At 39.9% G+C, this 12,793-nt stretch overlaps 1 protein-coding gene across 1 annotated transcript in view; it reads left to right on the top strand.

The window, feature by feature from the left end:
- Nucleotides 1–12,793, top strand: part of MSH2 (mutS homolog 2) — a 52,282-nt gene continuing 39,489 nt past the window's right edge. The window contains exons 1-5 of the mRNA XM_082480792.1: nt 1–56; nt 453–731; nt 1,066–1,212; nt 2,346–2,495; nt 4,432–4,565. Of these exons, the coding sequence (XP_082336918.1) occupies nt 507–731; nt 1,066–1,212; nt 2,346–2,495; nt 4,432–4,565 (656 nt within the window). The 5' untranslated portion in view covers nt 1–56; nt 453–506. The remainder of the gene's footprint in view (nt 57–452; nt 732–1,065; nt 1,213–2,345; nt 2,496–4,431; nt 4,566–12,793) is intronic.

Genomic DNA, 12,793 nt, shown 5'->3' with positions numbered 1-12,793 from the left:
AGAACAAAGCAGGGAGTAAATCTATCAAAGAAAATGACTGGTATTTAGCATACAAGGTACAATTTTCAACCTTTCTTTGTAATTGTGAGATGAAAGAAAAAAACCCATAACTCTTTCCTGAGCCCCTCAGCTTGGAGTTTTGGGATTTTCAGGGACAGACATTGGTGGCATGATGGTAAATCATGCAGTCTGTTATACATCCCTGTATTTTGTGCTCCTCTAAGGCTGGAAGAGCTTGTTCTGTATCTTTGACATAGGTCGGGAAATAAAGGAAACCTGAAGTAGTTCACTTTGTGCAGATGATATGTAAAATTTTAATGGTTAAAAAAATAGAACAGTGTATGTTTTATATTAATGGACTGTTGAGTACTTAATTTTATCAATTGTCCTTTTTAAAGAAAAAAAAGATTGTGTGTATGTACTTTTAAAAAGTATATTTCTTTTCTAAATAGGGTTCTCCAGGAAATCTTTCCCAGTTTGAGGAAGTTCTCTTTGCCAACAATGATATGTCAACGGCCATTGGGGTTGTAGGGGTTAAGCTGTCTACTGCTGATGGACAAAGAGTAGTAGGAGTGGGGTATGTCGACACTACGCTGAGAAAATTGAGTGTCTGTGAGTTTCCAGATAATGATCAGTTCTCAAACCTTGAAGCTTTACTGGTTCAACTAGGACCGAAGGAGTGTGTGCTACCAGGAGGAGAGACTGCAGGAGAGATGGCAAAACTACGACAAGTAAGGGAACCATCGTGGCTGACAGCTAGACAAAACTTTATCTAAAAAGCTGTGTTGTAGCTTATTAGCTAGGCTCTGTGATTTATGGAAAAATGAAGGAGCAATATGTTAACTCGAAGTTTTGATTTATGGATCCAAAATGTATTATTTGTTTGTTGACTCATTTGCATTTTAATGAGCAAAAGTTGTTCTAAGGGTAAAATCTTGTCTGTCATTCTTCTCTCCGCATCCTAGCAGTAAATAAATATCTCTTCAGGGTTTTCTTCGATGTGATGAACATCTGTCCCCTGAATATTGAAAGTAATTGAAAACTATGTGTGTTTACGGACAACAGGTTGTTCAGAGGGGAGGAATACTGATTACAGACAGAAAGAAGGCGGATTTCACGACAAAAGATGTTGTTCAGGATCTCAATCGCCTGTTAAAATCAAAAAAAGAAGAACAAATAAATAGTGCAGCATTGCCAGAGATGGAAAAGCAGGTGAGCACAGAGCAGTGTGCTTCTGGTGTTTAGAAGCAGTGTGGTGTGTGTTTCTGTTATGAAGACAGAGACGATCAGCTCGCTGGTCCTATTTTATGCTGGATTCCCATACTTGTGGGAAAGTAAATTGTACAACCAATGGTATATTAAGCTACGTTCTTGCTGAAGTGTTTAGCGATTCTGCTCAGCTTGAATCTGTGTCAAAGCTGGATTCCAGGGGGTCCCGGGAAAAAACGAAAAAACCCTTCACTTGTCTCTATAAAGTAGTAAACTGGTAAGCAAATAGACTGTGTGCGAGAGGTGTTTCCTATTCGTAATCTACCTAGCCTAAGGACTGAAATACAGTACTTTGGTTATTTTGCATGACAGGAAAATTGGTATTTGAAAACAAAGTAATGTTTATGATAATATTTTTGTGGTTTATGTCATCTTATGGCTCAAGCATATGGTTTAGTGCCTGCATGTGAACTAAACATGTTTGTTCTTAGCCGAAAACGAGGTAATTTGCTTGAGATAAACATGTTTTAATTTGTTTTAAAATGCCCTTCACTGCTGATGCTAACTGCAGGTGTAAGGTGCAGAGTTATTCTCTCTTAATGTGTGATTTCACAACAGGTTAAAATTGTTTGAAGTGTGTTGCAGCTGAACAAGTCAGTCATGCTGCTGCCTCTCTTTTGTGCTGGCACTAGCATTTGTAACTCCATGCAGTGAGTCAGATTAGGTCCTTGTTCTGGCTGAAAACTAACCCTGAAACCATGTCCTGAGATGATCCATGATATCTTATTTATCTGCAATAACTTGTTTGTGTTCCTGAGCCAGAAACATCCTGATGACAGCTTTGGAAAGCTGGCGAGGCATGCACTTCACGTTTTGTTTATCAGATTATGCAAATATCTAGTTCGTTGTTCTTGCACCTACCTAGAAAGACTCTGCGGTGCCATAGAATGTCGCTATGAAAATGAAGTCTTGTCAAACAGGCCGAGTCTCTCACGGCCTTGCTGGAATTGACGTGGCTCAAAGAATTCCCCTGATTGTAACTTTCTAGGGGCATTTATCAAATACTCCCCAATTCAAGAGTGTTTCTAACTAGAATGTTTGTTTGTTTGTTTTTGTGTTTTTAAAAAAACCTTCAGGTTGCTGTTTCGTCTTTGTCAGCCATAATCAAGTTTCTAGAGTTGCTGTCAGATGAGTCTAACTTTGGGCAATTTGAACTGACTACTTTTGATCTTAGTCAATATATGGTTTTAGATAATGCAGCTGTTCAAGCCCTCAACCTTTTTCAGGTAAGAAATGCACACTTGAATTGATAAGTGTTTTGCAATATACTTATTTAGCTGCTTGATAAATAGCCTGACTGCCCAATCACAGCTCTCTGGATTCCGATTAACGACAACTTTTACACCTTAGCTTTGTTTTCGGCTACTCCTGTACAGTGTGTATTTTAAACACTGTTACCGCCTTTTTTGTTACTTTACTATGAGTGTAGAAGAGAAGATCATCGAGGAGGTAGGAAGTGGCCAGAAACAAGTGTCTATGTAGAACGCAGATATGGGAAGAGCCTTAGAAGTACCTCGTGGTTGTAGCTGCTGAGGAGTCTGGCTAAGCAGTGAGGGGGAAATGCTTTGTCTTTCCTTGGTTTTAGTCAGAGACGTTCACACCTCCAGTGGCAGGAGCAGACTTGGGGTATGGGAGGGGAGGAGAGTTCTGTAGTTTTGTGATGTGATAGGGGACTCCAAAGCCCAGTTGCTTTATACAGTAGTGCTGTTTTTGGGAAAGAGAATATTTGTGTATAATGAGTTGCGTATAATAAGCCACGAGGATGATCCGAGGGCTGGAGCACCTCTCCTATGAGGAGAGACTGAAAGAGTTGGGGCTGTTCAGCCTGGAGAAGAGAAGGCTCTGGGGAGATCCTATTGCGGCCTTCCAGTACCTAAAGGATACCTACAGGAGAGCTGGGGAAGGACTTTTTACTAGGGCATGTAGCGATAGGACAAGGGGGAATGGCTTTAAACTGGAAGAGGGCAGGTTCAGGTTGAACATTAGGAAGAAGTTTTTCACTTTGAGGGTGGTAAGGCAGTGGGGACAGGTTGCCCAGAGAGGTTGTTGAGGCCCCGTCCCTGGAGGTGTTCAAGGCCAGGCTGGACGTGGCCTTGGGCACCCTGGTCTAGTGGGAGGTGTCCCTGCCTACGGCAGGGGGGTTGGAACTCAATGATCTTCAAGGCCCTTCCCAACCTAAACTATTCTATGATTCTATAATATATGTACTCTGTGACACTTTCTTGGATTCAGAAGTTTTTCATAACGTAATACTGTCCAGAACACTGAAAATAGGAACATCCACTTTAGAGAGTAGATTTTCCAGGGGTTAAATGTACCAGTATACCTTCTCACTGTTGTGGCGATGCTAGTTCTACATCCCCGTTGTTTATGGGCATCCAGACCTGCTCCTGGTTGAATGCTTGCCTGCTGTTTTAATTGCCAGTGTTCTTGGGTAGAGAGGGTTGAGGTTTTAGTTTCAAAGTTAAGAGTTGAAACAAGCTTGTTTGCTGTTTTTCAGTGTTAAACAAATTTCTTGCTTCCTAGCTGTTTGTGCAAAAAAACCCCACCTAAAACCCCAAGAAAATTGCCCAAAAGTCTGTCTTGAGTCCGGTTAATATTAAACCTAAATTATAGATAGTAAACTGTAATCTGAACAGAGTAAGTTTAGAGATGTTTATAGTACTCCAAAGATGATCTGGGGAAGCTTGAGAGAGTTTGGATAACTGTTCTCTCCCATTGCCTCATTCTGTTGTGTCCCCGCCTCCCCCCCAGCACCCTCCAAAGATATTCAACCAAAACCCTTGAACCCAAGCCCTGTTTCTTGCTGCTTTTTTTGATGGACAGGACCCCTATTTTTTTGACCTTACACAAAGGGCAAACTAGCAAATACCTAGGTAGTTTCCACTTTTCTTATTCAAATGGCATACTGCCCAGTGACTGGATATGTTTCTAACTTTCCTGTTCAGTCAGCTAGTTTCAAAATGGACAAACCTATTCATTGTTCGCCATATTCCACGAACCAGAGCGTAAGTGCTTTATTGCTGTGCTGTTTCATTTGCTTTTTTTGATGGGTGCCAAGTTGAACACAGAAGAAACCCTGATCTGTTCCTAGGTAGCAAAGTTGAGTGCCATTCAGAGGGTGTCAGTATAACTTCACTAATTCTTTTTTTTCTTTTCCAGAGTTCTGTGGAAAATGCTAATACTGCACAGTCTCTAGCTGGTTTACTAAATAAATGCAGAACCCCTCAAGGACAAAGGCTAGCTAATCAGTGGATCAAACAACCACTTACGGACAAGAATAGAATTGAAGAAAGGTAACAGTGTTATGTGTTTTATAGACTTATACAAGTTTGTAACTGTTTTACAGAAGGCGCTTTCTTTTTAAGCACAAAATATTACAACAAAGAAATAATGGTGGTGGAGGTTTTTGTGTGCTATCCTGTAACACATTGTAGTTGGAGCAAAAAGTGTTTTTCCCTGAGATGAAAATTGACAGGTAACTGTTAGCTTAGATGCTTTTTACAATTATGACATCTTAAAGAGGAGGTATGATATGTTTTGATGGTCAAATGATTCATGCTACAGGCTAAGGCAGTGGAGCAGCAACTCCTTAACTATTATACTGCAAAAGCTCAGGTTGTATACTAATATACTGTATGACTAATATATGTCACTTATAGTTTACCAATTAAAAGAAAAACAAAACAAAGAAACCAGAACCAAATAAAAAAACCCCAAATAATTAAGTGGTAGTGACCTCTTTGCATTTCCAGGAAAAAACTACCTTTGGTTGCAGAGTGGCACCCTTACCATATCTTGCCTAGATAACTGTGGCCCAAATCTGGGTGGTCTTTTTCTTCCTTGCTCCTTGCTTCCTTGCTGTCACCATGCATCTGCCCTACCAGTAGACAGCTGTATCAGTCGATATGAAGCCTTAGAGAGTGTGGAACATCGCTGCTGAAAATGTACAGATAATTCTCAGTCCTTCAGAAAGGAAAACTGCAAAGGCCATATTCCTGCAGGGTGTGTGTGTGTTTCTCTCTTGATTATGTTCACCATGCAGACAGAAGTTAGAATTTTTTAAAGTCATGCTAAATATAGCTATATTCTTAACATCTAAACCCAAACTTGTTGTAACTCAAGAGAATGGCAAGTTAATACATTGCAAAATGTTTGTTAATGTGTACTTTGACAAAGCAGAAGATGCCAGAAACGTGAAATTAACTTTGATGCCTTCTCTAAGGCTAATATTTCAGATAAGGCATTGCGGCTATGTCTGTATATGCTGTTGGGCTTTAGCACAGATCACTACTACCAAAAAAGATTTTTTGGCTTGGTCACATTGATGTCTAAAGAAGTTATACAAAGAGTAGTTTTCTCTCTAGATTTCTAGAGACTGAGTTATTCTGCTTCTCTTCAACAGATTTTTCTACTTTTTCTAATAATTTGAAGAATGATGCCTAGTAAATTCATCAGAGCACACCTAGAAATGTTATTACTGTGATACTGAAGTATTTGTCCCCAGGTTTATTGAATGCTGTATCTTACTCTGACATGTATTACAGAAGCCTTCATTATTAGTTCTTGATTATGTGCCCAGGATCATCTACTTCTGTCAGTTTTGGATTCTAAGATCTAAGCCAACTTTAATTTTACGGTTACACTGGTTTTAAGATTTCAAAAGTTATTACTCCCATTTGTAGTTTTCTTGTGTCAAAGTAAACACTGGAAATTTTAACTTACTGCGAGTTTGGAAGAGAGATGTTTTCTTGGTAAAATGGGATTAAATGGTAGGCAGAAAATGTAACTTGACCTGTTTTGTAGAATTATGGTAATTTCCACATTTTGTGTTGTGATTCTGTGTGGCTAATGTTGGCTGCATTTAGGAAAAGCTGTATTTAAAGGAGGAGGGGAGTAATTAAATGGAGTTAAGCTCTTAGTGAAGCTTGTAAAGGTTGAGGTATCCAAGTGTTAAGAGATTGAAAGAGGTCCATTGATAACCTCCTGTATCTTGCCCAGTCACAGAATCTTCTGGGTTACAATTTGTTCAAAGTGGTTTCTTTTAATCTGTACTTACGGACACTGAAATACTATAGTCATACTTTTCCAGTTTATTCTGCAGCATAGCTAAGCCTGCCTGGATGCATCTTGCTTTCAGGCGCTGCTTTGATGAATTTAATTCTTTGGCTTTGGCATAAAAGCAATGTATTTTACTCGTAAGCTGTTAGTGTGCTGTCCTCCCAATCTTAATGCTTTCAAAATGTGTAGGACTGTTCTTTTTTTAATCTGAAGGAACAAGCATAATAAGAGAAGCTGCTAGTGGGACTGATGATGTGTATTGACAGGTTCAAATATCTTTTGAAATATATGCAGTCGCCAAGTTGTTTTCTGTATGCCTTAAAGTATATTGTGGCTGTTTCAAGAGTTACAAACTGTAATTTAGAACATACGGGTGGTTTGCGAAGGAAATACCTGGACTGCTGTTCCTTTATGTTTCCTTTGTAGTCAAGGGGAGTTACTGATTAACATGGCATACTTCAGGCTAAGAAACAAAGGACGCCATTTGACCCTAACCAGTGCAAAACTCTCATCAAACTAGGCTGAACTACCCAAGTTGGACTGATGTTAAATAACAATGTTTTGAAGTAAGCCTGTTGTTTTGCTTACACAGGAGGTATTTTGACTTAACTTTTATTCCAGTAGTGTAGAATTGGATGTCTGACTGTTTATTTAAAAATCTCTATAAAAGTTAGACTCTTGTAACCCTCTGCTGAGACCTGTAGGTGGTGCAAGTCATCTTTTGGAGCTAAATGGATCAACTTTTTTCAGGAGTTTGTAACCTGCAATGTGTTGTTAACATTTATGGATAAATGGAACACCATGTTACATCACTAGTTCATATTAACCATTGATATAGTAACAACACATTAATGTACATAGTGCACATGCTTCAGATAAAAATAATGTTTATCTACTGGAATAGCTCCTAGTGAGAATTAAGAAAACCAGGGTTTCTCATACTTGCCTGTCTTGAAAGACTTGGGGTTCTGCCTGTGTCTGGCTGGTTTGCCATGATTAAAAAAAATAATTATCAGGCATAAGTATGCAAGATACAGCCCTACTTCTCCCATGTGGTGTGTTCAAAAGGCAAGTACATGAGGTTCTTGCTCCTTGCCTTATAGTCAGGATATTTCTGAAATTAAATGTAGTTGCAGAGACTGGAATTGCGCATACGTATATTAGTTGCATAACACAATTGACTGTAATACAGCAAGTAACTTCAGTATGTATTTTTTTTTTTTTTTTTCAGATATTGGAAAGTCAGAGAAATATGGCAGAATGTAAAATAGTGCTTGTTCTCTTATGCCCTGAGAAGGGAACTTGTGCTCAATATATATGTATTTTTTTCTTTTATATTGAGGGGGAAACTCTCTCTCACATTTGTGCAGACAACGAATATAAGATTGCAGCTGACTTTTTAGTCCTCTCTGCATACTGTGGCCTAACTTCTTATATGTCTCTGTCCTGTAGTAGAAAAGGTGCGGGGCTCTCTGTTCCAGAGGAGTTACAGGCTGTACTCTAACATCACTTGTTCTGATTCAAACCTCTTTTGAGCTTTTCTCTTGTGTCCCTAAATACTGTGCTGCAAATTGCAGAAACCAGTCCTATCTCTAGCAGGGTCAGAAAGTAATAGATTTTGGAAGCTTGAGGTGAACCAATGGCTAGCAGGATAAAATTTCCAAGTTTGTAGAACATTGTCATGAATTGGTCTTGAATGACAATTGAAGTAGCAGCTTGCTTAAAAACGAGAAAAAAAAAAAAAGGCAACTTGTTGCTATCTAGTGTAGGCAGACTTGATTGCCTTTACAGGGATTTTATTTAGTAGTAAGTTAACCTAACATATGCTTTCTCTAGCAGATAAATGGAGGGGCAGTGTGGGGTAATGCACGTGGGGCAGCTCAGAGGCCGTGTGATGGGGGGCTCATCTCAAGCGCAGACGAATACACGGCGTGGATGGGAAACGGGCAGGTGAAACAAGAACTCTGTGTGCGTTGCAGGCTCGTGACCTCCCTCGGATTGCAGAAATGTCATCAGGCAACTGGAGTGCTGCAGTGCGTGCTCTTTATGAAGGCTGGGCAGGGAAGATGGGGGGGTTGTGTTTCTGCAGAGGTATGGCCTGAACGTGCAGAGCTATGCTGTGGAGGGGGCAGAGGGCTTATTATGAGCTTAAAGGTCAGCATTAGAGAGGGGAGAGCACGGCCGGGGGTATTACAGAGAGCGTCTGCAGCACACCTGCCCCATCATGATGAGGACATGTTGTCTCAAGGTGGCTTTAGTCCGAGAAGAAACGTGATCATAGGCCCTGGCTCTCTTGGAGGACTTGAGCCACCCCGGCACCTGCTGGAGTGAAGGATGATACTTGGATCTTTGTGTGTTCTGGCAGGGAAGTCAGCAGTGTTGTGCCCTCACAGCAGCGAAGGGTGACCGCATGCTGGGCTTCGCTGGTAAGACCAAGTTGAGGAACGTGATCGTTCACATCTGCTTGGTTGCTGTGAAGCTGCATCTAGGGTACTGTATCCAGTGTGGGGCTTTGCAGGACAGGTAGATGGACAAACAGGAGCCGGTCCAGCGGAAAGACACTGGGCAGGATTGTGGGCCGCAGCATGTGGTATGTGAGGAGAGGCTGAGGGAGCTGGGCTTGTAGCCTGGAGAAGACTAAGGGGCAGACCTGACTGCTGGTTTCAGCTGCCTGGTGGGTGGGAGGCATAGAGAAGGAGAAGCCAGGTGCAAGGGCACAGCAAAAACACGAAACAAAACAGACATCAGCTTCATCAAAGGACCCTCCAGCTGGATATAAAGGAAGAAAAATCTTCACCATGAGAACGGTCAGGCGCTGGAATGTGTGCTCAGAGAGATGGAGAGATCTCTGTTCTTGTTCAGTGTTCAACTGAAATTAGCCTTGTTTTGAGCAAGGGCTGGAACTGGAGGCCTTGGGTTCCCTCCCAGTGTAAATTGTTCTGTGATAGGTTTTCACTACTTTTGCGTTCTTTTCTAAGCTGCAGCTGTCCCTGCAAAGCTTCGCAGATAGGCTTTTTGCTTCTGTCATGGTGGTTAGCAGCTCTGGAAACACCTTCAGTACTTTTCCGAGTACAGGTCAGTACTTACAGCAACACACTGATTACAGGCAGTGAGGTTAGTAGGTGGTGGCATGCGTCCTCAGTAAGGGAGGGGAGAATGTGACCAACTTGGAGGTTTGTCTAAATGGCTTAATTAAAATGGACTTTAAATGCTGGGAGTGCCCCTAATGCCTGTACAGAAGCTTCTGAAATACAGGTTGAATCTGAGCTAGTTGGAAGGCAGAAATGTGATTTGTTATTGTCATGCAGATCATGATGCAATAAATATTTTGCATTAAATAATTTGCCATCCCAGTGGCATAAAAATGGTGCTGGCTTCCCACTGAGCTTCTAGAAATGTTAGAAAAATGTCACCTTTGTAATTCCAGAAGTTATCTCCAAGTCCCCTAGAGAAATGTTTGGAGCTTGAGGCTCTCAATGCTTCTTTAACCCTCTCCCCTCCCTTCACCTATGTTTACTATTTTCAGAACTAGTAGATAACCTGCATTTTATTTGTTCCTTGTAAAACTGAGGTTGATAGCAAGTGCTGTCTAGAAACATTAAATAAAAGCTCTACTAGTCAAGCACATGTCAGACAAGCCTCGTCTTAAAGCAGGAATTTCCGTCAAACTCCCAGACGCTTGAAACCTATTAAAAAGCTTAGATTCTTGTGTTGCAAGGGACTTATTTTTAGTTTTCTTGTTTGAAGAACAGGGGGATATAAACAAGAGCTGAAAAAAGACTCCTTTCATGACACCTTCAGGTGTGGGAAAGACAATGTTGCTGTTTGTGCCGGAGAAGTGCCTAAAAGCTGTTTGTATTCTGCACGTTGTCCAAATCCTTTGTCTTCTAGGTCAAGGATCAGCGATCAGCATTGCAAATCTGTAAATTACAGGTGGCATTCAGTGGTGCAGCACTGGAGCAGGTAGTCATAGTATCTCCTAGTTGATGCTTCCAGCTCGCCCACTTCATCCTGACAAGTCTTCTCTTGGTGCAAAATAAATAGAAGGATTAAGCTTTTAGTCAGTTTCTTTTGCATCTGAATTTTGAGCCTCGAGGGAAATGTCAATTAAACTAAAATTTGCTTGAAATGTCAAATTGGTTTTCAGATTTTTAAGAAATAATCAAATTGCTATTTATTTAGGAACATGTGAATCTGTAGCTGCCATACTGTTCTTTTGCTTTCAGCCTGCCAAAAGGATGTGGATGGTAATTCCTGCAGTAGTTAAATTTTACTTAGAATCTGGAAATTTTTTCTAAGTCACAGCCATAAGTTAATGAAGCTTCCAGTTAAAGAATGACCATGTGAAAACTTCTACTATGTACATGTGCAAAGCTGTCTGGTTTGTCACTGTATCCTTGGTGGTCACTAATTTGAACACTGCATACAGGAATATGGTATATTCTCCATGAAAGAACAGTGAACATATTATTGTTTCTGCTCTGTTCAGTTTATATCCACAAACATTAGAAAGGTGGTATGTTAGCAAACTGCAATGAAAGCTCTTGACAAGATAACTTTCTCTTGACTTGTAATTTAATTTCATTTATCGCATATAAGGGTTGTAAAACTCTTTAATGTTTTGTTTACATACAGTTTTAAGTTTCTCCTCTGTACAGAATGAATACAAATGAAGAAATACTTTCTTTTTACAGCAAAGAAATATAACTTGTTCAGTATGCTCTTAGTCTGCACTAGTTTAAGGAAATACACAGGTTAGCAATTTAAAAGAGTATTAGTGTTGATGGAGTGTAATAAACTTAAACTCTTAATTTTAATAATGTATAGAAACTTGCAAGGAATAAAACACAAAAAATAATAAGGGAAATACTTTACCTCAGCTGTCTCTAGTCTTTGAAGACCATGCAGCAATACTGTTTTATCACTGGATCCCTAAATGCTGTACTTAACTAAAAAGGAAGACTGCACAAAACCTCCGCAATGTAAGGCATGATGCTGAGAAGCAGCCCTAGCTGCTTTCCATCTTTGGTTTCTCTGGAAGGCTTCGGGTGGGGCAGTTTCACTCTATGAAGTTTATAAACTTGCCCGTGCCTGTACAGTACTTGATGAGTTCTTGTTTTGCTGTCTCCATTGTTCTTTGTTATCATATAAGAAATGGAGGTTTATAAGTAATTCTTAAAAGATGGGCATTTGCTTTCCAGAAGCCTAAAAGCTATGTTAATGGAATGGCAATGTTCAGAAAAACTATTGTGAAACTGGTTGTTCTTGTCTTTATTTAAATTAAGATATTTCTGGCTTCATGTCCTTGATGCTTGCTCACACTAGCTGTTCTATATGTAGGATTTCCTTGGTCTTCAGTGGTCAGAATTCAGTGTGAAGTTCTTTTGTTTGCTTTTGACTCTTGAGCATCATGCAGCAATCTGTGACGCGGAATTCTTACATAATTGGCTGACACTGTAACCGCTTTAAATCAAAAGGTATAGTCATGCTTCCCTGACCGTGGGTTTTCACCAGTTCCCTTGTTATTGGCAGTGGCACTAGTGTTCATGTAGCTGCTAGGTTCATCTTTCGATAGGGAATTTAGCACGCTAAAATAATCAAGGGTGAAATGTTGTATAGCATCTAATCCATTCAAACTAGGCAGGTGCCAAAAGAGGCAATTCCAGTTCCCCTTTCTGGCCTTCAGCTCCTTTTGCTGCCTTTTTTTGGTCGCATAGCTACAGAATAATTTGGTTTGGCTTGTTTTCTTGATGAAAACTAATCCATGAAAAAGGGAGGAAAGTTGTCATCTAAAATTAATCCTTTTGCTCCTCTGCAGCTGGTCTATGACCTGCTATTATCATACGCACGAGAAGATTAACATCTTCTTAAATGTAGATCAAGCAATATCAAAAACCTGTTCTTCAGATTTAATGATCTGACTTGTGTTTGCTTTCTGTTGGTATCTTGACTTTTTTTAGAACTTACGTAATTAATTTATATCGTGAGTTGGATTACCGAACTTGCTACAGGAAGATAAATTGGATATCTGCCTATCCTCAAACTGAAAAAGTGTCTGAATCTTTGGAATAGAGCTGTTGATTACCGTTGCTCAATAAACCTGCTGCCTCTGCAAATTCACTATGAATATGCTACTTGAATATTTTTTAGCTCCTATGGAAGACTATGGAAATTTAATGAAAAATAATATATGCATGGAAATCAATAAATCAAGTCTCTTATAACATTGGGAATACAGAAAACATGTCTCTGCCAAAGTGTTTAGGAGATACTTAGAGAATCTTGTTTTATGAAATATCCTCTTGTCACTTTTGTCTGTAAAGTTCCTCAAGGGTGAGACTGTTTAGTCCAGTAAGATTGTGCCAGGTTTTTGAGGTGGGAGAAGATTTGCTGTGTAAAACATCTTATATTCAAAATTCCACTTTGCTGATGGATCTTTTATATATTTGTCTCTTCAATAAGC

Source organism: Vanellus vanellus, assembly GCF_965231255.1.
Source record: "Vanellus vanellus genome assembly, chromosome: 3".
In the NCBI taxonomy this organism is placed as follows: domain Eukaryota; kingdom Metazoa; phylum Chordata; class Aves; order Charadriiformes; family Charadriidae; genus Vanellus; species Vanellus vanellus.
The sequence above is the reverse complement of the archived record's forward strand: the minus strand, read 5'-3'. Positions and strand labels throughout refer to the sequence as shown.